A 27,997-nucleotide genomic window follows, 5' to 3' on the forward strand; every position below is an offset into this window, starting at 1 on the left:
CAAATTTTCATTGAAAACAAAAAACTTGTACAATTGATTGTAAACTTAGTATTTTTAATACATTGTTTAATGTTGTTTTTTTCTTGTTTTTTTAATCAAAAGGATACTCAGACTTTTACCAAATTTAGAGTTTTGGGACCACAGATCGGAAGATGACATACAACTTTAGAAAATAGTAAGTTTAGGCTGGTACAAATATTTTTAAAAGTTTTTGTCACCCCCCCCCCCCCCCCCTTCAAAATTGGCCCGAAAAATCAGGGGGCAAAAAAAATATTTTTACAATAAACTTTAAAATTTCAATGAAAATTCAAGTGCAACCAGCTGAAATCAAATTAAAATACATTCTTCTGCGTTTATAATCATTTTTAGCATGTTTGGGTTTATTAAAAAATCTTAAGATTTTTTGAAAATTTTCGATGCAAAATCTTTTTTTTCGATACAATTTTTGTTTTTGTCAGATCTTAGATTTTTTGAAAACTAATGATTGCAAAACAACTGAACTAGTGTAAAATGCATTTTTAAACACTTTTTTCATTTAAATGTGAAGACTATGGCTTGTTATTTAAATTTTTATATTTTTTTTATTTTTTTGCCCCCCCCCCTTTGACCTCGGCCAGGGCCGAGGGACAAAAACTTTTTTAAATATTTGCATCGGCCTTATGCAACAAGTTGCAAAACGAAGATTTTTTCAGCACGAGTCGAACATTTATTCAACGAGGTTTACCGAGTTGGATAAATAAGACGAGTGCTGAAATAATCAAGTTTTACAACGAGTTGCTTACAACATTGTTTGCAATTCCGACAAACGCCTTCTGAATGGAATCGTATGTCAAACATCCATGAGTTAAGTAAATTCACCGTTCAAAACAAAACAATATTGAAAAATGTCACTTTTCGAAACAAGTGTTTTAAAGTTCAACTTTTCAGCACCCAAAAGTAAAACTTTTCAGCACTGGTATTGATTTTCAAATCTGTTACTTTTGGTAGGGAAAAGTAGGCCGGTTCGTTTCTCCAGAAGGACAGGGAAAGTTGACAGTTTCACAGCGGAATTGCAAAAAATATGTTTTTGCAATTCCGTCGTGAAACTACTTACTTTTCCTGTCATTCTTGAACGACGAAATATCCTACTTTTCTGTACCAAAAATAACAGAATCGAATAGCAACACTTTTCTAAATAAATGCTGAAAAGTTCTACTTTTCAGCACTGAAATGGGTGCTGAAAAGTTGAACTTTTCAGCACTTGTTTCGAAAAGTAACACTTTTCAACATTTTTTTGATTTAAACGATTTATTGACAAAATACATGAAAATTTCACTCAATGGGTGTTTTTCGGAATTGCAAAAAATGTTGTATGGAACTCGTTGCAAAACTTGATTTTTTCAGCACTCTTCGTATTTATCCAACTCGGTGAACCTCGTTGGATAAATGTACGACTCGTGCTGAAAAAATCCTCTTTTTGCAACTTGTTGCATAAACTACTATTTATAAATTCATTGATATTATGCAAATTTTTGGTAGAAGCGTAACTGTAATACAGTCCAGACTTGATTATCCGAAGGCCTTGAGAAAAATTCACTTCTTATAATCGAACCACGAAATAAATATTATTTTTCGCTGTTTTATTTTTAATTGGCGAGCTTTGATATGACCCTTAAACTACTCTTAATTGATCCAGAAGTTTTAAATTCAAGCTGGCGGCCAAAATGGCGGTGATGCAATGTTGAAAAAAGTGTCCTCGTGGTTTATGGATGGTCCCAATGTTGGGCTTTTAATTTGAAATTAAGTTTTTCTCCCCTCGATTATGACCAGAGCCGAAGGATGAACTACTAACAACGTTTTTTGCATTTCCGAAAAAAACACCCTTTGAGTGGAATTATAAGTCAAATGTTCCTGTTTTTTTTGTCAATTTAACCTTTAAATAAAAAAAAATTGAAGAGTATTACTTTTCGAAACAAGTGTTGAAAAGTTCTACTTTTCAGCATTTATTTTGAATAGTGTTACTATTTGATTTTGTTATTTTTGGTACAAAAAAGTAGGCTTTTTCATCGTTCGACAGGAAAAGTAATTGGTTTCACGACGGAATAGAGTCCTAAAGCCCTACGTAATTTTTTATGTACAGCAGTAAAAAACACGATTAAAAACCATTTTTGACTGAACTTTTTTTCATTTTCATGCAAAAAAAAAAAAAAAAATTGACAAGACAACATTTTTCGATTGATCAACTATGGTCCCCTTGGAACGAGCTGTCAAGTAGGACCTCTTCTGTCAAGAAAGGGCGCGAAGTTATTTTTTCAAAATGGATTTAAAAATCCATTTTAAATCCTTTGCGGTCGTACAATTGGTCATTGTACTAAGAAATATAAGCTTTATCGTTGTAAACAATAATATCACAAATTGGGTACTAAAGCCCTATGTCAATTTTATGTACAACGGTAAAAAACGCGATTGAAAACCATTTCTGATCACTTTTTTTTCATTTTAATGCAAATTTTTTTTTACAAGACAACATTTTTTAGATGGATCAACTATGGTCCCCTTGGAACGAGCTGTCAAGTAGGAGCTTTTCTGTCAAGAAGGACCGCGAGGTTAATTTTTCAAAATTGATTTAAAAATCTATTTTAAACACTTTGTGGTCGTACAAAGGGTCATTGTACTCAGAAAAATAAGCTTCATCTCTGTACACAATAGTATCAGCAATCTAAGCTTCATTTTAGGGCAAAAATACATTTTTGCAATTCCGCTGTAAAACTGTCAACTTTTCCTGTCCTTCTGGAGAAACGAAACGGCCTACTTTTCCCTACCAAAAATAACAGGATAGAAAATTAATACCTTTCAATACCTATTTTATTAAATATTCTATTTTCAGCACTAAAATGGGTGCTGAAAAGTCGAACTTTTCAACACTAGATGGAAAAGTAACATTTTTAAAAAAAAATTTGTTTTGAACGGTTAATTTACTAAACACATGAATGTTTGACATAAAATTTCATTCAAGAAGCGTTTTTCGAAATTGCAATAAATGTTGTAAGCAACTCGTTGCAAAACTTCATTTTTCAGCACTCGTCGTATTTATCCAACTCGGTAAACCTTGTTGGATAACTGTACGACTTCTTTTTGCAAGTTGTTGCATAAACTACTATTTTGTTCAATATTTCATCACCGTCATTTCTCAGCCATCTTGGATTTAAAATTTCTGAAACACTAACGAGCGTTTTGGAGGGTGTTCTTGGTCATATTTGAGCAAAACATAACAACTAAGTAAAAAAGTCTTTATTATTTTCGAAGACTTCGCGTAACGAGTTCAACGGTAACATTTCAAAAGGCATCATGTACATTTTGACACTTTCTGGGTTATTGCATATTCTGAAAGTACTCCTAATAAGCTACCTCTCCACCAAAAATGAGCAAAAGTTACTTCAGTAAAGTCTGTTTAATCATGATTTTAAATAAAGTAACATAAACAAAATCTCTGCCATCAGCAGTCCCTGTTTATATAGCCCTGTCAACCTGTCAAACAAAAGGCTACATAAACCTCGTGACGAAAAAAAAAGCATCATGAACAAAGCGCCATGTACATTCGGCGAAGAAAAAAGAATCATAACAAAGCGCTCCCCTCAATGACAGCAGGGTGATATCGACGTTGGTGATTTCAAAAGGAGTTATGTTTGTTTTTCTCAAATAAAACGACGGAAATAATGTTTTATTGAATTTGGATGATCAAGTATCAATGAAAGCAACGCTTTTCATCGTTTGTTATCATTAGAACATCTTATTTTGCTTTTATATTAAAATGGGAATTGAAAATGGATGCTCAACATTCAAATGCATTTTTCTCAAAACGCATGGTTTGTACATGATGCTTTTTGAAATGTTGGCATCGAGTTGACTGTTTTCGTGAGCTCCGTGTAAAGCTGTATACGCACTTCGGCAGGAACCGATCAAGAAAAATTTCAAATGGACAGCACTGGCAGCGAAAGCAAACCAGAGAGGGTGAAGCAAAGCCCCAAGAAATCGCTCCCTCTCCTTTGTTCTGCTGTTCCTTAAGCTGTTTCTTGACCCTTTTCCTTCCGATCTGCGTACTAGCCTTTAAACTCAAAACGGGTTTAAATAGCCCAAAAAGCAAAAATTTAAAAATTGGTTTATTGGACCATTAGAAAAACTCTAGTAATAAATTCTTTCAATTTAAATTTTTGCAGCAATTTGTCCGATTTCCAAGGCATAAAAAATGTGCAGAATTTTCTTTGCTAGATATTTATAAAACAATATTTCCTGAAAAAAATGTACATTTAAAAAAAAACTTCTTTACCTTGACCCTCAAATGGCTATAACTTGAAAAACTTTATGAAAATAAGTATGCAGTAATTTTTGTAGTGTATCAGACTATGCCTCTACGCATTTTTTTTAACGATTCAAATAATAATGGAGCCATTCTAAAGCACAAATAAAAAAAAAAAAACAAGGAAAAAATTTAAAATGTGACTGTTAAAACATGAAAAAATAAGAAAGGCAAAATGTTATAGTAGGAGGTGGTAGAATAGGCCAACTACTATCAATAACAAACATAAACTAAACAAGATACATTAAGAATACAAAAAGACGAGTTGTTCCTTTTAATTCCGCTACATATTTTTAATATCTTGACAGATACGTATTTCGTCTACTACTTGCAGACTTCATCAGTGTTCTGTTCTCGAGTTCTCTAGTCGAGAACAGAACACTGATGAAGTCTGCAAGTAGTAGACGAAATACGTATCTGTCAAGATATTAAAAAATATATAGCGGAATTAAAAGGAACAACTCGTCTCTTTGTATTCATAGTAATGCATTCTGCTAAAACGCTCAACCAAACCACAAAGATAAATCAAAATACTAAAAATAAAACAAGAAAAAATAAAACAAGAAATGTAAAGTTTTTGGTAGAACAAAAGTTGCTCAAAATGAGTTCCTGAACGCGGGAAAAATAAAAATTTCCGAAAAAAATATTGGACAGTAGTTGGTTAAGCAGGACATGCTACTAGGAAATGGATGCACTGGAGGAACATTCAATTTTGTTAAACAAAATATGTTGCATCTAGTTGACTCGACTGTGACCAGGAAAACTATTTTAGGTTTGATCAATATTTACAATCGGAATAAGTAGGACTTTTCGGTATGCTTTGCGAGTAGAGGTTCAAAAAACGTTTGCCGGTTTACTTGAAACTTCAACTTGACTCATATACAGGTATTTATTGTTTTCTGCTTAATTTGAAACGTTGCTCTTCACATTGTACAACTGTACACTTTTTTGTTTTGTTTTGTGTGTTATTCTCTTCTCTTTTATACGCTTTCCTGCGTGTGTCGCACCTTCTAAATACACGTTGCTTTTTTTATTTTCTTCTTTACACCGGTGAACGCAAGCTTTCTTATATGATCTCGCGCGCGTTTTCTTGTTTTCCTAATATCAGAGTTTTATTCGGTCTTTATTTTCCGGCGCGCGCGTTGTTTTTCTTTTTAGTTTGTTTGTTTTAAATATGTACTCGCTACTACTTTGTGTGTGTTTTTTCTCCTCTTTCGTCAAATTTCGCTACTAACTTCTTCAAACTTGATTCCTTTGGTATCAAGCATTCTATGGCATCTCACCATCAGACGATACTTAGTACCGATCCAGGAGTGGAGGGGGGCGGAGAGGTGTCGTCGCCTCGACGTTCAATTCTTCTTCTTCTCGCAAAAAAATCGGTGAAAACTTGAACCGAAAAAACGTCCAGCTTCGAAGACACTGCCCAAGCCACGGAAAAACCAAGCCAGACTGTCTCGGCTTGTTCGATTTAAAAAAAATTGAGCAGCAACGGGGGAGCGCGCGACTTTTCATCATACACTTCTCTAATTGACTGTTTTTGTGTGAAGTTGCTTGTTAGGTTTGCGGTGGCAGCGCTTGGACGACCAAAGAGATCGCGATCGCTTCTATTTACACAACGAATAACAATTATACAAGGGATTTTGAACCAGAGGACGACTGCCGCCACCGACAAGGATCATATTTGGGGCTCGGGTAACTTATAAGGAAAAGAAACGTAAAATGTCGAGCAAAAGCATAAATAAAATTTTTAATATGAGAAAATCACGGAAAAACGGGTTTCGATTTCGTCCTGCTTCAAGAAAACCGCGCGCGCTCGCGCGCATCGATCTCGATGAAGGGAGGGAATTTTTGTTTTTGATTAACTCGATTCTAGGGTTCGTCCCCGCCCGGGGGGACGACGGCGATTGAACTGGGATTTTGGGGGCCGATTACACAATGTGTCTTCGATGAAATAATAATAAAAAAACGAGAGAAATTAAGAAACAATGATTGACGCCAACCTAATTACACAAACACAGACACAGACACGATACCGACCTTCTAGTTGGTGGGTCGCCGCAGCTGGTGCTGAGTGTGGTCAGTGTTCGAGTGCATCGTGTTGAAGCTCATGGCGCCGTAGATTCCCGCTCCGGACATGGCCGGCAGTTCCCGGCGGCCACAGTCTCGCTCGCCGGAGGTGGAAGAACCTCCGGCCGACGAGGAGGGTCCGGTTCGTACGATGAGACTGCTGGCGGATGCTTCGGCGGAGGCGGCGCTGACCGGCAGGACGTACCGCAGATCGGACAGCTTCTTTTCCTCCTTGACGAGGTCTGCGGAGGCGACAATGTCCGCGGAACCGCCTCGGGAGACTCGCGTGGCCGGGCCCGTCAGGATGTACTTGAAGAACTCGTACGTGGACCAACAGATGGCGGTCGCTGGCATCTGGTAGAGGACGCGCGCTTGGAGACCCTTGAAGAAGCCGAGCGGACCGGCTGTGCGGTAGATTTTCTTGGCGGCTTCCAGCAGACCGCGCGTCTTGCCGGCACCGTCCTCCTGTGTGTTTAGCAGCGTTTTACACACGTCCAGTGGAGTGGTCAGCGCGGAGGCAGCTGCTCCGGCGGCCCCGCCCGCGACCATGTGCACCGGCGGGTTATACTTATTGTCTTTGTTGAGCAACTTCTGGAAGAACTCGTACGTGGGAAACTGGATCGCCGAGTACGGGATGTTCATCACGAGTTGCGTCGAGTAGGATCGGTAGAACGCTCGCAGGCCCTCGGTCTGGTACACGACCCGGGCGCAGTGCAGCACCGATCTGTACGGTGAGTTGTACATCTGAAGCCTCTGCTTGACGACGTCGGCCGGATTGGAGATGGCATCGTGGACGAGCGTGGCCAACGCCGCCGACACCATGTAGTTTATCTGGTTCCGGTCGGAGACGCGCGCGATCGCCTCCTTCGAGTACTCGTACGCGCCAAAGTAGAGGGCGTGTGCGGGGCCCGCCCCGGCAACCACGGCCATCACACCTCGGAACGGCCGACCCAGCCCCTCCGTCCGGACCATGTCGCGCATCGTCGAGACGATTGTGTCGTGCGCGTGCATGTGCGTCAGCGATTGCATCCGCGTCTTGACCGAGTCCAACGGGTACATGACGCAGTGCTCCATGACGCCGGCAATCGCCCCGGCCGTCATGTTGGTCGTTACGCTCGTCGTCGGCAGCTGCTCATACTCGTCCGGGTTCATGACACATGCAACCCGTCCTCCTCCGGCGGCAAGCGGAAAAACTGTCACGGGTGGGAATTTGAACCAGTTGCTTCCTCTGTCCTCCTAGGGTTTTAGCATCTCCAGGTGAAACGAATCTGCAACAAAAGAAAGGATAATTCATTAGATTTTGTTTGGTCGATTTCGGTGCCCCCTCGCACGCACGCTAGATAAGCCAAATCAACAAATTGCGCAACATCACCGCCAATCGCTTAGTCGCGAATCAATTCCCCATGCCGCACCGTGACTTGGCACGAAACTATAGAGTTATTATTTAAATCACACGTCACGTACTTTCCCAGAAGTTGGATCCGCTCTGCTCGCCGGTCGTCGTTCAAATCAATCCCCAGAACGTCGCCGGCATCGCTCGCATTCTACCTTTGCTCGACACTTATCTTGTGTGCTTGTGTTGTACTTGTACCACACTGATAACAGTCGCCTTGTTGTTGTTGCTGCTGCACATAGCAGATGTGAAGAACTCGACTCTTCTTATCATCAACTCAGGGATTGAGTAATTGTGAGGTACTTGTAGCATACATACAAAAATCTGCCGACTTATTCGGACTCGCGTGGTTCAACCACTGCCATCAAAAACCATATGGTTTCTTCGGACTGGCGGCCGGTTGGAGAGGTCAGTTCCCGCGTGAAACCAGATTGGAGTGGTTTCTCTCGCATGGCGTACAGATTATCACACGAACGAGTGTCTGACTAGATTGGACACTTTCTTCACACTCAGACTGATGGGAGTCACGTTATAAGCGGACAATTGAATTTATCTTCGATTAGGACTTACAAATTGCGTATTAGTCGCAACGGCAGCAATACCATTAAGACAGTCCACAGACAAACCGACGTAGATCATTGTATTTTTTTGTTTTAATTTTTGACGATTCTTCACTAGTGCCATCTAGTTGTGAACACGTGCACCACAATAAATGTATGGTAGTAGTAGTGTGAGTTAATGCAGTTTTAGTTTCAAAAGCATCTGTCAAAGTCGTGTTAATCAGAGTGGCAACTAAAATCCCATTTTCGAAAAAGTTCCTTAAGCCATCTGTTAATTTTTGTATTAAACAGTTTTTTTTAACAAGATTAAAAATTATTTCTAATCATTTTTTTCGAAAAAATTAAGTTGGGAACAAGCTGTCACAGAAGGGACTTTCTGTCACGTAGTAAATTTTTCTAAATTGATTTAAAAATTAAAATTCAATTTTTAACCCTTATGACGTCCCCTCCCCCTCCCCCCTCTCCTTTAAAAATCAACCCAAAAAATCAGTCAGACATTTTTTAAAAACTTCAAAACTTTATGAAAATACATAGACATTAGGATGTAACAAAAATTAGTTTTTGGCGGGCATTCAGGGGTTTGTTCCGGTGGGCATACTGAGCCCAAATCCCAAATATGAGCTTGATTGGACGTAACAGAAGCTGGCGCTCCACCCGTCAATTTTAAATGGGATTTATCCCGTAAAAGTACTTTTTTTTTTCAAAAATGTCTGTTTTTGAGGCGCTTTGGTCACGAATGCGTTTACCAAAAACATCACTGGCGTGTACTGCCGTTCTACGCATAATTGTCCCATGTCAGTTTTGGACGATTTTGGCTTTATGACATTTTTAAGTTTAGTTTGATGTGTACTTTAAGAAAAACACATAAAATCTGGTACTTTGTTCGGAAACTCATTAAAAACAACACCAAGTCTGTTTGTCCCATCGTTAAGGGTGCACAGCAACGACGGAAGTTGCTGTCTTCTTATTCCAAAATTGTCAAACTTACGGACCCAATCCTGCAATAACGGAATTGTAAAACCAATCATACTTTGTTGTAAATTACTTTATGGACACTACTTTAGGGGAAGAATAAAAAAATATTTCGATAGTTCTCGTTGTTTTGAAAATACTAAAATATCTGTAACAAAAATCTTGGTGCAAAAGCTCTGGTTGATGTGCACCGTTAAACTTCTACGGATAATTGTCCCACCAAGTATTTTCTTACACGGAATCATTAGTTTTACGAAGCATTATGTCTTCGTTACCTGTTGTATAGCAAGAGAATCACAAATGAGGGTGATAAACTGCTAACTGGGGCAATTAGGGACACATAGGGCGAATAGGAACCCACGGGACAATTATGCGTAGAAACGCAGAAATCGGTCGAAAAATTTCAATCGCGTTTTTCTCAATTGCACTTTTTTGAACATGGGACAATTATGCGTAGAACGGCAGTGTAGGCCAGATCCTTGCGCATCTTTTGGTATACATAACATTAAAGTTTGGAGCACCCTGGGCCTCGGTACAGACCTTCAAAGTTTGGCATTTTTTTTAGAAAAGTCGGCCTCGGCAAAATCAAATGGCGTCTTCGGCGTCGCGAGGTGCGACGCATATCTTTTTTGCCGAGAACGATTTTTTAAAAAAATGCCAAACTTTGTACCGAGCTCCAGGGTGCTCCAAACTTACATGTTATATATACCAAAAGATGCGCAAGGATCTGGCCTACACGCCAGTGATGTTTTTGGTAAACGCATTCGTGACCAAAGTGCCCCAAAAATAGACATTTTTGAAAAAAAAAAATTACGGGTTAAATCCCATTCAAAATTGAAGGGCGGAGCGCCAGCTCCTGTTACGTCCAATCAAGCTCATATTTGGGATTTGGGCTCAGTATGCCCATCGGAACAAACCCCTGAATGCCCGCCAAAAAGTCATTTTTGTTACATCCTAATAGACATGCAATAGACTAAATTTTTGTTGGTGTGTTTTAACCAGTTCAAAAAAAATTTAAACTTTTGTGAAATTACGCAAATAGTTATTTTTTGCAAAACACATGTTTTTTGTCAAAACTAGAATATTTTTTAAACCAACATTTGAAAAACAACTGTACTGCAGTGTTATGCATTTTACAATACTTTTTTCATCAAAATGCTGATTCCATGGCTTGCAATCTCGTTTTTTTGTGCAACACACACTGTGACACTGAAAACTATTTTTAATCTCAATGTGTCCAACATTTTGCCGCCTCTAGGCGGGGGCTTCGATCTAAAAATTCGACAAAGATCCATTTTTCAAACAATATTCGATATTTAAAAAGCAATGCAAAAAGAACTCTTTGAATTCAAAAAAAAAAAAATGTGTTTAGAAGTTTTACTTTTTTTTCTACGAAATCGGCTGATTTCGACCCTTTTTAAAACAAATGTTTTTTTTTTTTACTTTATGGGAACCTTTCCTACCACCAAAGAAGCCATTTTGTTTCATTGGTGCACCCATAAAAGGCTCCATATAAATTTGGCAGATGTCCATACAAATATGCTGTGGCAATGCTGTAGAGCGAATAATTTGATTTCCATACAAATATATTCAAAATTTGTAACTTTGGGAAGAATTTCTGATCTATTTGGTGTCTTCGGTAAATTTGTATGTGAGAAGTATTTGAAAAAGGTTACACGGAATTTTGTTGCCGATTTTTAAGTTAACTTTTTTTTCACAATTTTTTTTTCAAAATCCACCTTTTTATTTTTTTTTATTTTTTTTTATGTTTTAGGGGACAAAAACCGCAACTTTTAAGCCATAGAGAAGGATCGACAAAAATTTTGCCACCAAGTTATTTTTTTATATTTTGAAAAAAAGTTTTTTTTTTGGAAAAAAAAAAGTTGATTTCAATTTTTTATGTAAAATCAAATTTGCAATCGAAAAGGACTTAACCGATTTTTTGATAAAGTGCGTCTTTTCAAAATATAGCAACATAAAATTTATTTTTATTATTTTTGGCTTTTTTAATATGTTAGCCTTGATAAAAAAAACAAAATGTTTTTTTTTAATTAGCTAAATTTATTTATTTATCAGCTAAAAGGCCCAGAGAAGTAAACTTGTTCGTAGAACAAAAGTCGCTCAAAATTACCTTTTGAGATGTTGTTTTTATTTAAATTTGTGTTAGAGGGTTAAAAGTTCAAATATAATATTTTTCTCAAATCCAAACAAAAACGAAATGTTTGCTTGTCAAAAACTAAGATCACGTAAGTTGTAGATGCCCTCTAGGTAAAAACGTGTTTTTGTGGTCTGGGGATAGCCCCTAAAGGCTTATCGCTCAGGAACTGGAAAATATTTTTCAAAAAAAGGTCGTGTAAATGAACTGTGATGAGTTTAGATTTATCGTCGTATGTTTCTACTAATTCAAATCAACCGTTAAAATGCTTACTGATGGATTTTGAAAGAGATTCACGCCTGTTTGTCTGTGGTCTGGCTTACCGGTTGTAAAATCTCTTTCAAATTAGCACGATTTTGCGTCGAACGAAGCTTCAACCCTCTATGTAGAGAGCCGGCAGATTATTCTTAGCCCCGGGAAACCGGTTTAATGTTTATTACTTCGAGATGATCCTGGCTCACCTCGTATTACAAAGGCGTGCTTGACTTAGATTTGTGGCGTTCTTGCGACTGCACGTGATTACTTGAAATGGTACCCCGGTCATGAGTGGACTGTGTTTTGGGTTCTTATCACGTATCAACAAAGCTCTAATGTTGTTCAATACGGTTCTAATACAACTTTGATTTCCTTCTTGGCTGAAATTACACTTTTCACACTTTCTCTAGGCAACCTAAATTTGCACTCGAGGTGATAAACGACCAAGATACTATTTACTCACAAGGGACATGTCCACTGTCACAGCAAAACACCCCTCAAGTTTGTTTGCCGACCTCAAACAGTTGACTCGGTGTAAATATCTCTGGCAGAAGTTGGCAACTTCCTCTTTTTCCATGCACTCTGTTTAAACACTGTATTTGAATAGTTTCCGTGCTTGACTGATGGTGGTCATTAAGGGTTTAACTAAGGTACGATAAAAACAAGTCGCTCTCATCTGACCAAGTTATGACTTCATTCTAGCTAATTGCACAACTCTGCACTGGCGAATCAGAAATTTCTCCTCTCAAGATGCGCGAGTGGGTGATTCACGGGAACGTGCCCGGTTATATTTGAGTCAATCCAGCAAGAGAAGAAATAAAAAATACTTCGACCCGCCTCAACAAATCCAATTCGTCACAAATTGAAAGTCATCGTGATTGGAACTTATCGCAAGGGACGCGCGCGCCGCGATACCTTATTTCACTTTTTCGTTCACACACTTTGTAGAATGTTGTTTTTTTTTTCTTACGAGTTAGGATGATGTTGCTCAAGCACATTTGCGAACTAATTATTCAAATTCAACAGTCTTCACTAGAAGCTTAGGTGATCGACTAACCTTTGAAAAGGTTTTACATTAACAAGAACAAACTAATGAAAACATTTTGGCAACAATTGACCATAATTTTAAGAACTTCAATCAATTTCCAACTAAATACTGTTCGAACACTTGCTCCTGGTCAGGATGCGATATTACACAACCGGCAAAGAAAAAAACCGGTCTGTTTTTACTTTGCACTCTCCTTCTCACAGAGGTAAATAAGACACCGCTCTCTCTATATAGGTAGAACCAACCAGCAACTCAACTGTGAGCTGTGCAACTTATTTGTCACTATACTAAAGGGTCAACGCGCGCCGTGACTTCCACTTACTTACTTTTTCAAATTGGTCAAACCAAATAATTTTCAGTCTGACTGCTCGAGCTAAGTAAAACCACCAGCTGACTTATTAGTGTGTTTCGCGTAAGACGTAAACCGCGCCGACTTAAACTGCGATGTGTATGATTTGCACTGAAAGTGGTCGGGACACGACGGCCAGTCAGCCAACCAACCAACCAACCAATACACATCAAAAATGCTATACGAGTTTGATACACGCACCACCTTGCGCGGTTTCATGTACTAGTACAAACGTGCGAATTTGGACGTAAAACAAATGAGGAACATATAAAAAAGGCACGTGTTTTAAGTAAACACAAATCCAACTGATCTATGATAACGAGGGGAAACAAGTTCAAAGTCTGATTATCATCATGCGGATATCGATAAAATCAATGCTTCTTCAAATCTAGCGAAATAGTCAAATCTCTAATACCAAAATACTACAGGGGAAGGTGGGTAAAGGACGTATAATACGTATTAGATTATTACAAACAAACAAACTCGCACTTTTTCGTGTTTTACAGTTTGTTAAACTCGCAAACAAAGCAAAATGTATGCCACCTGACGTTTCTGCAAACAATTTTTTTTTCTAAAAAACTAAGAGTTCACGGAGATTAAAAACTGGTAAAAATTGTTTTGGCGATCTGATGTAAATAATACATTTTTTTCTCATACAATATTTTTCAGAAACATTTTTTGTCAGATAAAAAATAGAAATTTTACATCAGAAATAATTAAAATTACATATAATATGCAAGGTTAGAATTTGATCTGTTTCTATGTAATTTTTTTACACACTAATTTAGGCTAAATAACATAAAAGAGGTAAAATTCAACTATGAAGAAACAATAAAAATATTACATTTTTTTTACTTTAAAAAAATAGTTTTCCGAGTTTTAATATTAGTCTCTGTGAGTGTCCAGTTCTGAAAATATATATTTGAATAGTTCAGAAAATTAAAGTTTTCTAAGTCTCACCCAAACCCCCCCCCCCCTTTTCTAATGCCAATAATTCAGCGACTAATAGTCAAATTTTTAATGCTGATTTTTTTTCCAAATTTCCTGATCTCCTTAAAAAAAATAAGAAAAAAATGGATTCATAGCTAACATTTCGAATGGGTCAATTATTTGGCCATTGTTCAATTTTTTAAACATTAAAAGTTGGACCATTAGTTACTGAGATATTGACATTAAAAAATTGGGGCTGTTTGAGTGAATCGAAAATCATTTTTTCATTTGTTTGTTAAATGAAGCCGCTATTACACTATCACAAACAAACAAACAAACTAGACAAGACACGCAACTTTTTGGCGTTTGACAGTTTGCCTGCTCCGCCATATTGTTTGCGGAAAAGTTTGTTAACAAACAGTTAGCGAGTTTGGCAAACAAACTGTTTGTTCAAACTTTTACACTGTACATTTTGGGTTGCCCTTCAATAACATATTATTTTTCCATTAAATATTTTAGAGCCGTGTTTTTTAGTAAAAAAATTTAATCGTATAGAAGTAACTATTATGGATACAAATTAAAGTGTAGGTGTAGGTGTAAGGTAATGAATAAAAAGTACTCCTTACAAAGAAGTGGGCAATCTAAATGTAAATTATTATTTGACATAAAATAAATTATTTGACCATGAATAAATTTTGACTACATATATAAATGTTATTGTGATGGACTTTAAAAAATATGTTGCCCCTAGGTTGACCCATAACATTTGAACAGTCACAGCATGTTTAATCTTGCTTGATGAATATAGTAAAAGGATTAAATAGTACATTTTTACTGTGTCTTGCTTCACTAATATTTTTTTATTTTGTACAATATTTCGAAGATTTTGCTTTAATTTGTACTTTAAAAATATGGTTCAGTATAAAGAACTAATAATTTTTAGAATTGAAGTTATACAGGTAACACAAATGGTGTGTTGATTTTCATACCTGTTTAACAAAAGGAAATACCCAGAAATACCACAGACAGTCTGTGGAAATACCGTAATATGCTAAAAGAAATACTTTTTATAAAATAATAAAACAAGGTTTACAAAAATTTCGAAAAGTTCATAAGCGTGTAAGTTTGCCCAAACATTTCCCCAATAAGTTGTTTGTTTGTTTGTTTGTGAAGCGTTTTTGGTTTGTGTCTTGTCTAGTTTGTTTGTTTGTTTGTTTGTGATAGTGTAATAGCGGCTTGATTAACTGAAGTAGGTATCGCCAACAAAGTCAAATGTTTTTAGGCCGACGTTTCTGCAAACAAATTCAGACAAACAATCAAAGCAGGCAAACTCCCAAACAGTTAAAAAGTTTGTTTGTTTGTCGTAGTCTAATATATCCATGAAAATTCAACAGAAAACCTAAATCTCATATAATTGTGTGTGTTTTTTAAATGCTAAAAGTTTTAAAACAAATCAATTGCTGTGCTAAAACAAACCGCCACCACGTATCTGCATTTTCCCCACACGCGGTCGAGCGGATGCATTTTCTCGTTGCACATGCAATATTCCTACACGTGTGCATGTGTATTACTGTTTAAAAAATGCACATCGCTCTGTATGTGGGTTAGTTTGACAGCTGCCGAACGAACCGCGAGCGTACTGGCTTGCTTTGCTGCCCACCCGAGCTTGAAGCTTTTTACGCGAGATTCTGCGCAGTTGCTAAAATTTGCACCGTGTGGCACTGCTGTCACTTGTTCAACAACTCCGAGCGTGTTGTTGTACAGTTGTCACAGCATGTATTCGTGAGCATACGAAATGGGAGATGTCTTTTTTTGCTGTCGTTTACGTCATATTTCATCAATTTGAATTGTTTGTGTTCTGAGCAATACAAAAGCTTGAAAATTTTAAACATATTGAAATCGACAGGAAGAATTGAAAATTTGATGAGTTATTTAAAGGAAATATCTCAATTACTGTCACTTAAAATTGGATACGCTTTTTAAATTTTTTGTTGCTACTCGCGTGACGAAATAACAAATATGACCTTGAGAGATTGCCGTTCGCCACATAGCATAGAAAGCAGAACAAGCATCAGAAAGGGAAGAAAACGAAAACACCAAGTCTGGGTTAGCTGGCCCCCACTCTCTTATGGGGGTGAGGAAAGGGGGAGACTGCAATTAGGTTTTACGCCGTCGCGGCTAACCTCAATCTCGTTTTTCTGTTTGACAGCTCGCGTGCACTGTTTACATGGACTTAGTCGGAAGTGATAGATTTTTTTTCATAAAATTATTTTTTTAGGTTCTTTTCGGTGTTAGCAAGTTATTTTATTTATTTTTTCAAATGGACCGACAATGTTTCTTGGTCTTGCTTAGCCGGTATGAACATGGGTTGTGTATTTGTTTATAAGATTAAGAGTCTTTTGAAAACAAATTATAGGAAACGGTTTAACCTTTAGCTAGTCTCTGTCCAACGCTGGAAAGACTATGATTTAACTGCCGGTTTCGGAAGCAATCAACGTTATGGACGGGAAAATTTCAAGCCGGTTCGCAAGTTCAAGTAAACAGTTGTTTTTCAACTTTCAAACTAAGGCTAAGTTACTTTGCGATTATGTTTTTGATAGTTTATGAAAAAAAGATCGTTTAAATGTTTTATATGTTATTAGAGGTTAATTTATTTGAAAGATTACAGCGAATTGTGGGAAGAATTACACAGTTACATTATTTTTGTTGCTATAATAATTCACATGGATCGCAATGGATCGATCGCAATCATATATTTAACCGTCTCGTGTTTTTTATAATTGCTATAAAGAGAAGTTGCCGCTTTTAAATCAGAGGGATTCTGGCAAAAAATTTCAAAGCAGTCAACAATAAATATTCGTTTGTTTCCAAACTTGGACTGAAAATTTTGTGGCAAATGTCGAATAGCAATTTCAGGTTTTGTGGGAAGATTTGCCCACTTGAGGCTTTCGTGGATTTGATAGAGGGTTCTGTGGAAATATTTTGAAATTGTTGTTAAGCTAGAGTTGTAGTCATAGGCCAATGATGAGAGCGATGTGTTCAATCGTAATCTCGTTAGGGTTAAAACAAGTAGCTGGTCTTTTGACAAATTACAGACAGGCTGATCTAGACTAGGTTCTAAAAATTTAAATAGTTTAAAAAAGGTTTCATAACTGCTGATCCCGGTATAGAATAAACATTTTCGGTCGTCTTCGACAAATTTCAGACCTCTTCTACACTTTTGGACCTCAGCCTCCAACTCATCGTTTTTTGTTTGCAAGCGAATAATTTCATCATAGTACTGCTGGAAAGTTTTTGCGGGATAGCAGACACCTAAAATTAAAATTAAAATCTGTGCAAAAATAAATAAATAGCAAAACATTAAGTAGCAAACCTCCTTCCTGTACGTTGCAATTTCCCTTACGCGAAGATGATGCAACAGCCTCATCTTCTTGATGTTTGGATGCCAATATAGATGGGTTTGACTGTTGCTGGTCTGTAGGTAACGAGGTGAAATTTTCTGGCAAATCAGAACGATCCATATTCAAATCAGCCCTGATGTCATCAGAATCCATATCATCGCTAGAGGAATAATTGTGATCAGAACCGGCCCTGGAGGAAAAGTCAGAGCGTTCGCTGATCGACCGTGAACGGCTGTGGGACGAATGATCGGTTCCAGTATCCATGTCTTCGGAACCAGCCTTGGAGGACATGTCGGAGTGTTCGCTGTTGGACCGCGACCGGCCGTGGGTCGAATTATCGGCTCCGCACTCCATGTTTCCGGATCCGGCCCTTGTAGACATGTCGGAGTGTTCGCTTATGGACCGTGAACGGTCGTGAGTTGAATTAACCGCTCCGTTTGTTGAAGGCCGGTGACCGGTTGTTCGTGCAACAGAACCATCCGGTTGCAGCCTGGCAGTCGAACCGTTGGAGGCGCGAACAGGCTCGTCCAAGCTGTCGGAAGAATCATCATCGGGAAGTTCATCCTTGCGCGTCAATTCTAAATCGATCGTCGGAACCCAATCTACATTATCCACGTCCAAAAGTGCAGAAGGTTTTCCTACAAATATATGAAAATCTATAATCTGATTAGTATTTAATCAAAAATATCATCTTACCGCCGACGAAGTGCCTGCCACAAACAAATTTTTTAACTTTGAAATCGTCTTTTTTCTTCAAAGCATCAAGCCACAGTTTTCGTCGTTTGAGGCTCAAATTGTTCGTATGGTTATCCACGGTTTTCCCGGGAACTGCGTGGAAGGTAAATTTTCCGCTCGATTGACTCCGATCACAGTTATCCACAAAACATTTTCGAGGCATTTTACCAAATTTTGAAGAACTTAAACACTCTTGAACCGAACACGATTAAGACTATGTAAACAGTGCACGCGAGCTGTCAAATGACGTCACGGTGTAAAACCTAATGACGACATGCAGCCCTCGCAGAAAGAGACGGAATGAATGTTGCTGTTGGTTTTGATATGCTGGATAAACGTTAAGCAGAACCTATTTCGCTGCTATACATGGCCAGGATGCGTTTCATTCATTCAGTTGGACGGAAAGCTAGGGGTGTCACGATAAAGTTGATGTTTCTAAAATTTACTTTCAAATAATAAATATAAAAATACAAAAAAAAATATGAAATTATATCTGTTGAAGCATCAATCCAAAATTTATCAATCTATTTAAAATAATAAAATTTTCGAAAAACTCAGAATGTAAAACTAAGCTTATATTGAACCAAATCACAACAGGAATTGAAATAAATTAGAATAATCCAGGACAAGTGCACCACGGCGGACTTTGTCCTGATTTTCGAGGGCAAAACCTGCAGCACAGTATAGCATTTCCTTCGCTGTGTTGGGTGGGGTCATGTTCATCAACCGAACTATGCTCCTTACCACGCCTCCTCACCTTGACTGGACTGGATCGTCCTTCCCAACTTTGTTACACGCGACAATGACTTATCGATTTTCCACGTGTCTGCGCGCTCTTTCTCTTCTCCACCACCACAACACTTCATTCACATAAAACAGATCATCGACTTGAGAATGAATGTCACGTGACACGGTGGAAAAGAGTGTTGAGTACTTTTTTGATATTTTTAGACAATCCTTCAAGAAACTAAACAATACTTAAATTGATGAAATTTTGTTATTCTCGTTAATATTAAACTTGTATCCCCATTTACTGCTTGTTATTAAATCAAGTCATGGTTAAATTTGATCAATGCTAGGATTTTTAGGAAGTGATATTTATGATTAACTGCAAATCGTTAATACTTGCAAAACAAAAACTAATTTTAGACATGAAACACTTCAACTAACGTCTCCACTCAAATTCCTGGTTAAATTCACTGCCATCACACCAATCGAAGGACGACTCAAGTTCAGACAGTGGCAACAAAGTTTTGTTGATTCAATGATCGTAAACATTATGGCAGACAAAATCCTGACAAAATTGTCCCCAAACCTTAGGAAGTTATACGACACCGTGTCATGCGATGCACTTATATTTTGGTCCCTCCGTCGGAATCCTAAATCTAACCCCAGCCAAGGCGAACGACATTTGCGTGTGTAACTTCCGAAATTAGTTTTATAAATTTGTCATGAAACATACACAAGGAGCAGCAATCCAACAAGTTTGGAGACAACAACAGCAGACCATCGTCAGCGTGACGTAATTGTGGAAACATCCCTTCAACGAGGGCTTCGTTTTCGAATCAGTATGGATGTGGTGGCGCCCAGAAGGTGGAAAAATCGATAATTGGGTCTAAAGTGTGGCGGCCATTTTATTGTGATGTTGGAGCTTCATGTGTTGAATAAATGAAAATTCTTAACATTTTAATTTTAAGTTGTACAAACATTTCCATGTATAATTAATTAGCGTTGAGGCATAAGAGAAATTAACAATTATTTTCTTCTAGCGCAAACAACAAAAATAGTTTGAATAAAATATCAATGATTTATTAGGTATTATTTCCAGAAACTGATTCTGTTTCACTTACTATATAACGTGACATGAACGTTCATAACAAACACACACATGAATCTTATAGTGATACTATTTTTAGCCAAAGAGAGAAGCCGTTTGTTTGATGCCGGTCGATGAATTTCACAACCTACATCAGTTCTTTGTTTTTTTTTAAATCTTTTTTTATTGGAAAATATTGAAAATATAAAAAAGGTAAATTTATAAACTCTATAAATTTGGAAATTTTTAAAAATAATCCAAATACTAACAACAATAAAAAAAATGATACAAAAAATAAAAATACATCTAGAGTTTTTTTTGAAACGGTCCAACAAACCAAATTTTCAGTTTTTGCTTTTTGGGTGTTTTTAAATACCCCTGACTCAAGGCTATTTCAAAAACACCCAAAAAGCAAAAACTAGAAATTTGGTTTATTGGACCTTTTCAAAAAAAAAAAAAAAACTCCAGACATAAAGGTAACAAAAACAATAACAAGGCTTCCTGGTTGTTTAACCCTCTACTGCCCAAAATTTTTTTTCGAAAATTTTTATTTTTCCCGTGTTCAGGAGGTCATTTTGAGCAACTTTTGTTCTACGAAAAACTTTACTTCTCTTGTTTTATGTTTTTCTTGTTTCATTTTTAGTATTTTAATTTGCATTTATCTTGTTTAGTTTATGTTTGTTTTTGGTAGTATTTGGCCTACTCTACCACCTCCTATCATTACATTTTGCCTATCTAATTTTTTCATGTTTTTACAGTATCTTTTTCAATTTTTTGCATGTTTTTCACATTTTCTGCTATAAAATGGAACCATTATCATTTAAATTGTAAATAAATGCGTAGAGGCATAGTCTGGGACACTAGAAAAATTACTGCATACTTTTTTTAACTTAAAATATAGGATATGTTAGTAAAAAATACAGCCAAAGTTGACCCCTAAAAAAATACATTTTTAAAAACATTGGCAAAGTCACATAAAACAAGTCAAACTTCCAACCCTAAAATTTTCCAAAATTTTAAAAGTTCTTCTTTCCAATGCTTTTTGAAGATAAAAAATTGGTTGAAAAATGGATTTTTGGCGGTTTTTTAAATCGAAGCCCGTCTAGAGGCGGGGTTGGGTTGTAGAGGGTTAATACATTTGTACGGAGGGCTCAGCATGGTTTTTTTGAATATTGATTTATTTAAGCTTTAATTTGTTTCCTTTTCAATAATTATTTTTTATTCCATTTAAACTATTATAACTTGTTATTTAGACGCAAAGTTTTAGATGTACTATATCCTATTTTTTTCTTTTCAAAAAATGCATTTTTTCAAATTGTTTAAATCCAGGACCAAATTTTGCGCCATCCCAAACTCAAGCGCAAAATATGACTTTTTTGATCCCCTAAACTAAATACCTAGATTTTGTTTTTTAAAGGAATGAACAAAATTTTATTTTTTTCATTTTTTGTGTTTCTTTAAGCCGCCTCGAGTCAGGAAGGGGATTCAAGAAAAAAAAAAACTTCAGATATAAAAAAAAATCGAAAATCTAAGTTAACCCTCTACAACCCAACCCCGCCTCTAGGCGGACTTCGATTTAAAAAATCGCCAAAAATCCATTTTTCAACCAATTTTTGATCTTCAAAAAGCATTGGAAAGAAGAACTTTTAAAATTTTGGAATATTTTAGGGTAGGAAGTTTGACTTGTTTTATGTGACTTTGCCAATGTTTTTAAAAATATAATTTTTTTAAGGGGTCAACTTTTGCTGTGTTTTTTACTAACATTTCCTATATTTTAAGTAAAAAGAAGTATGCAGTAATTTTTCTAGTGCCCCAGACTATGCCTCTACGCATTTATTTACAATTTAAATGATAATGGTTCCATTTTATAGCAGAAAATGTGAAAAACATGCAAAAAAATTAAAAAGTTCCTGTAAAAACATGAAAAAATTAGATAGGCAAAATGTAATGATAGGAGGTGGTAGAGTAGGCCAAATACTACCAAAAACAAATATAAACTAAACAAGATAAATGCAAATTAAAATACTAAAAATGAAACAAGAAAAACATAAAACAAGAGAAGTAAAGTTTTTCGTAGAACAAAAGTTGCTCAAAATGATCTCCTAAACACGGGAAAAATAAAAAATTTCGAAAAAAAACGAATTAACGAATTTTGGAAGTTAAACTTAAAAAAGGATATTTTTGGTTGTCTATTTTTCTAGAAAAATTTAGGTTATGAAGTTTGCTGAAGGTACCAAATTGATTAGAAATTCCTTTCTTAGATATTTACATATTTACCTATATTTACGTACCTATTTTGTATTAGCAGCCCGTAAAATTGTAGGAAGACTTATAGGAAAACAAATGATGCAAAATGGCAAAAATTGAAACTGAGAGAAAAAAAAAGGTAAATGCCTGACAAAATTAAACTTCACGAGGGGATTTTAAAAGTACATATTATACAATTGTTATATATTTTTGTGTTCGCAGCTTTAACAAAAGTTGGATAAAATTCGAAAAGCCATTTTTTTTTCTAATGAATTCATAAACTAAAGATTTTTTTTGTAAGAGCTAAACAGAAGGATTGACCGAGCCACGTAGCCCAGTGGTAACGCTTCCGCCTCGTAAGCGGTAGATCGGGGTTCAAATCCCGGCTCGGACCAACACAACTGGTGATCTTTTCCCTTCTGGAATCGATTGCTTAGTAAAGGGAAGGTAGTGTATCGTCACAAACTGGACCTTATCACGACACCTTAGGGAGGCGACCTATGGAATGTTAACATTAATCTTAACATGTTAACATTAAGTTAAGAATGAAACTGTCACTGAATCCGCTTTGTAAATGCCGGCCCCGATACTCTTCAAGGGTGTTCCCCTCAGGAACTGGGAAAGATTTACTTTTTACTTAAACAGAAGGATAAATAAAGCAGCGTATAATCATTTTTGGAGCATTTTAGGCCAATGCAAATTTTATATCATGTTTTTGTCCCCCATTCAATTTTGTTAAAATCAGAAGGCCAAAATATTTTTTTTTCTAATTTGAACAATTGTTTCAATTGTACAATTGGTTTTGTTTGGTAAGGTCCTAAAAACATAGAAGTTTACTATGTCTATTTTTCAACTCTCTAATGCCCAAATTAATTTTTAATTTTGAGCAACTTGACTTCTCTTGTGTTATGTTTTTCTTGTTTCATATTTAGTATATTAATTTGAAAAAGTCACATAAAACAAGGGTTTTAGAGTTAACATATTTATTTTTTATATTTAATGACAACCAAGTTTTTTTTTATAAGACCCACTGTCAATGCAGAGTTAAGTTAACAAATTAACTTGTAGAAAGGGTATTTAAGAAAGTATCGTTTCTTCTATTATGTAGCACCTCATTTTATCATCATATTATTTTATTTAACGTACTCACCGAATGAAAAATGTTAATCCAACTACTTAGCGGGGATCTCCCGAAGGATTCGCTGCAATTTAGATTGCTCGACTCAGGGACTTCCCCCTTTCAAATCGTGCCTGAAAAGAACAAAGAAGAAAGAGCAAAAGTTAGTTAATGTTTGGGATTAATCCATAAGTTTGATTGTTTCGCTTATTGGAATTGCCCTAACTTGCTTCGCTCATTTCGCTAGGCTGTCGATGTGCAGTGACAATTTGCCATTACTTCGCTTTGCCGGTGAATGCAACCGATTGCACGTAGTGCAACTAACTCATGCATGCCAATTGCCAAGTTGGTCTTTCTATGCCAAAAAATGTATCTCATCATCATCCTCCCCGAAAGTATAACTATTAAGCCAAATTCCGGGACGATTACATCAACCATATACAATCTAACCCAAGAGTGGGAGAGCGGTTCTTCGACTCTCGTCGATACACCCCGACCATCCATCACGGGGGGCAAAAATAGTAGTAATCACGAGGCGTTGCACTCGACCATTTAAAGATCGGTTTTTTGCTAGTGATGACCATCCGGCGGGCAATGAGAATGCAAATCTCGCGACAAAAAACCACCACGTCAAAGCACCTACTTGAGAGGGGCTCAAGTGTGTGTCGTCGGTACAAGTACGCGTGATAAAAGATATAAATCATTGGTTTGTTATCATAACAGCGACTGTTTGGTTTTGCTTTTGCTTGGAAGTCAGGTGCGGTCACGTGCCCACCGAGTCACGGTGAAACTGCAAACATCAGCTGGTAGAATGACCTCTTAACGGTATTTTAAGAAAGTTTTTCGTTTTGGTTACAAGTTACAATACGATTACAATACGATGACAAAGAAGCAGACATTTTGTATGAACCCGGGCTTGAAACTTCTATACTTAAGTATACTTTATATTAATTGATTGGATCATTAAATAATCAACTCGTTCTCTCGGTTTGAATACCAAATGTGATACCATCTGTTCATGAAACGTATCGTATGTTCCTATTTCATTTACTCTTCAGACTTTGCCTCTAGCGTCGATATCGATTTTTCGTAGTTTTTTTTTCTATTGAAATTAAAGCTTATATTGTATTCCTTTTATTAAGCACATCAATCTTTGAAGGGCATACTAACAATATAAAAAAGTCAACAATTTGGAAAAGTCTCGAAACGTAAATGCTCATTAATTAGCAATTGTAACAAAGTTCAAGTTGGAGGTGCAACAAAAGTCGCGATCAATTATAGCGTGGAATATATACAAACACACTAACACACAGTAAAAAGTGACTACTTATCATCAAACTTGCGGTCAGCGTTCGCGGTGCGGTACGCTGTACGCAGTTCAAGCCGCAATATCAGACCGGGAAGGTTCACGAAGGCCAACGCCGCCGCTTGGATTGAGAAATTCTTTTGCAATTGCAAAAGCAGCAGCAGCTTGGTGCTGGTGAAATTTAATTCTTGATCATGCAGGGATGCAGTGGACGCGTTTGGGAGAAGCTTGACTTGAACGGCGAACTCAGGAAAACTTGGAAATCTATTTATAGTTTTAAATAATTATTTGGGTTTTTTTTTGTTATTAGAAAGTCTTTTCAAATCTATTCATGTTTTTTTTTGTTATACTGGGCATATTGCATTATCAAATACAATCATTAATTAATGTAGAGCTTTGGAGAACAATTCCACTGGATTGGATTACAGTACTTGTTCGGTAACTGGCGAATTTAACTCACTAACTGGACAGGACAAACAATGCCGAGGGGTATACCAATGCATTTTGTTTTCTTCATAAAATATAACAAAATTAAAGTTATTTATTTATGCTCAGAGCTTAATTTTCATGTTTCCATTAATCGTGACTTAAAATATCTAAAAAAATAAAAAAACTTGTTTTTTTACACTTTTACACATTGACCCCTCGGTAATCTTGGTTTGTTTTTGTTTTTGACGTCTGTCTGATTTTTAAGTGGACTACTGCCCAATTAAAAAGCTGCTAAAACTAAACTAAATTAAAAGTGTATAAAAAAGAATTTCCCAAAAATTGTCCGCGTGGTTTATGGATGACCCCTTATCATTTTTTAGGAAAGCTTTATTTTGTTTTAAATATTATTAAAAATTTGTCATGATTTAAATAATATAATAACACATGGATTTTTTTTAATTAGTAATTATAAACTAGCTTTTTCTAGCCTATGATTTTCATATGGCCTAAAGTTCATTTTCCTATCATTAATAATCTTTTTTTCAAATTCAAGCTTGAAAGGGATAAATTAAATTGAAAACACCAAACATTTTAATAATTGAATAAAGCTTGTGTAGATTTTATTTAAGGTTTTTGTTACTAATCTCTAGTCAGGTCCAAAGGGGCAAAAAATATTTAGGCAAAATGTATCACAAAATGCTTTATAAACTATTATTTTTAAGCCTTGAACATTGTACAAAAAAAAAGTTTCATAAATGTAGGAAAATATATTATGTCTTTACCGATAGGTCGAAACATTCAAAATTTGTAAAAGGCTTTAATGTGCCATTTTTTTGATTAAAAATTCTAAAATACACGTTTTACAATGAGTTTAAAGTAGTTTAAAATCACCTTGTATAGCTTTTATCCTCAAAATTTTAAATTTTAGCAGTACATTTTTTTTGCACTATGATTTTTTTGGGGAAACTTATACCTGACGTATAATTTGCATTGGCTTCATTTAAAAAATCCAAATTTTTCTTAAGATGATTTAAAAAAATTCTAAAATTTAGAAAACCTAAAGATTTTTTTTTTCAGAAGAATTGCTAACCTACTTAAAAATAAAAAAAGCAAAAAATTTTTTTTTTCAAAATCAGATCGATTTGGATTTTTTTATGTATTAACAAAACCATAGAAAACAATATGGATTAAATTTAAAACTTTTGTTTGTTTCACAAAAAGACAATGGTGAAAATCGAGTTTAATCCCATAAACTAAGGTTTTATTTCTAATTCGACAAATTCAGCGATTTTTTTTTTCAATTTGTTGCACCATGATTTTATGTTTATCCATATTAAAAAAAAAAATATTCAAATGCGTTTTAAGAAGACAAAAATTAAACAAATCTGTCACAGTGGTTAGTTTGCATTAATAATAATACAAGAATTCAGTGATACTTTTAGGAGCCACAATTGTGATTCAGAGTTCTCATTTTGTGGTTCAGTTGCACTTTTTAAGTTTTAACTTCTTCAGAATGTGCAGTGAAAGTTGATTTTAGCTACAAATTTTCACAATTTGGCACACACCAGAACGTGACAAAACCATCAAAACACATTCACATTTCGCGTGAAACTAATTGGACAAAACACATTAATGTCATACAAAGTAGAAACCCGACCAAGAGAGCATTCACAATCAATTCACTTATTTTGTTATTGCAAAAAAGTCGTCCGCCCGTCCGGTGCGATCCTTGATTCGTATCAATTTAGAGCTTCTCCATGCCACGAATGCCGCTGCCGCTTCTGGTGTACGGTTTTGTGTGCACTAGCAGCAGCACTATCAATACTTGAGAATCGCTACTATTTGATTGCAGTATAAACAACCAACCTCGCGGCCACAACCAGAGTGTGGAGTAAGAATTTCACATACTCTGATGATTACATAAACACAACAAACTGCACTTTTTCTTCACGCAAATAGATTTGAGGGTTTTCTTGTGCCTTTGGTCAAACTTGGTGAAATTTCTAGTCCACTTTCCCGAACTTATCTTCTCTCCAGCTGTCGAACCAACCAAAAAATCAAGATAAATGCCTCATTTTCTTCTCTACTACTGCTGCTGCTGCGACAGAGCCGAGTAAAATTCTTGCCTTTTGCATAACACCATCGCGTGTCCCTTCTTTCCACCCCCTGCACAGTTCCGCCCCCGAAAACACGGTCCTACTTTGGCTCACACACAACCGCGACCAAAAGTTGACAAGTTGTTAGTCTTGCGGAGGCTCAATCTCTCTCGCTCGAATTCGACGTCATCCGAGGTGTGATCTACTAAACTCGATCTACCAAGTCGCTAGTGGCCGCGAGCCTGTGAAAAGGGCCACAAAAAGAGAAAGAACCTGTGCGCGAACCTGCGGGGTGGGAAAGAGGAGCAGAAAGTGGTCAATACTTTGGCCAGAAAAAGGAAAACTCGGTCGCAAATCTCGCTCACCTTGCTGACGTCCCACAGAACCGGGATTCCTTCTGCTGTAGATCCCTGCTGAACCCTGCTCCGCAGCCGCCACCGCCTCCTTCTTCAGCGTGCAGGGAATGTTCCGGGAAGTTTCGAGGTGTTTTTTTTTCTTCTTTCCTCCCCCCGCTGGTTATCACGTAATGGAAAACACTTGGCAGGCACCTATTTTCCGACGCACACACGCAGGGCGATTAGTAGCCAAAAGTAGTAGCAGCTCGACCGCGACCACACCGACGATTTGAACGAGCTTAAACTAGTCGAACCGAGGGCTTCAAAATTCCGTAATCCGAAAAACTCGAAAGTGAATGGCTGCTGGCTCTGCTGCTGCTGCTGGCCACAACACACGAGGGACGACCGATTGCGAATGAGAGATGAGAGAGCGAGCGGATTTTGCAATTT

General features: G+C 36.7%; 2 protein-coding genes across 7 annotated transcripts; both read right to left on the reverse strand.

Moving 5' to 3' along the window:
- Positions 1-5,188: 5,188 nt before the first annotated feature.
- Positions 5,189-27,959, reverse strand: LOC120422833 (mitoferrin). Of its 6 annotated transcripts, XM_039586372.2 has the most exons (4): positions 27,578-27,959; positions 23,415-23,515; positions 6,374-7,671; positions 5,189-6,277 (listed from the first exon to the last, which is right to left on the reverse strand). In XM_039586372.2, the coding sequence occupies exon 3, from the start codon at positions 7,553-7,555 to the stop codon at positions 6,377-6,379; it is 1,179 nt and encodes a 392-aa protein (XP_039442306.1). In that variant the 5' UTR covers positions 7,556-7,671; positions 23,415-23,515; positions 27,578-27,959; the 3' UTR covers positions 5,189-6,277; positions 6,374-6,376. The 6 variants fall into 6 exon arrangements, with proteins under 6 accessions (XP_039442306.1, XP_039442305.1, XP_052566019.1 ...); XM_039586371.2 differs by lacking the exon at positions 27,578-27,959 and adding an exon at positions 26,983-27,108 and having other exon boundaries at positions 5,189-7,671; XM_052710059.1 differs by lacking the exons at positions 23,415-23,515; positions 27,578-27,959 and adding an exon at positions 13,113-13,134 and having other exon boundaries at positions 5,189-7,671.
- Positions 16,785-18,384, reverse strand: LOC120422838 (uncharacterized). The gene is made up of 2 exons (XM_039586379.2): positions 17,439-18,384; positions 16,785-17,377 (listed from the first exon to the last, which is right to left on the reverse strand). The coding sequence occupies exons 1-2, from the start codon at positions 17,845-17,847 to the stop codon at positions 16,785-16,787; spliced, it is 1,002 nt and encodes a 333-aa protein (XP_039442313.1). The 5' UTR covers positions 17,848-18,384.
- Positions 27,960-27,997: the final 38 nt, after the last annotated feature.

The sequence above is a fragment of the Culex pipiens genome, chromosome 3 (genome assembly GCF_016801865.2).
Source record: "Culex pipiens pallens isolate TS chromosome 3, TS_CPP_V2, whole genome shotgun sequence".
NCBI lineage: Eukaryota > Metazoa > Arthropoda > Insecta > Diptera > Culicidae > Culex > Culex pipiens.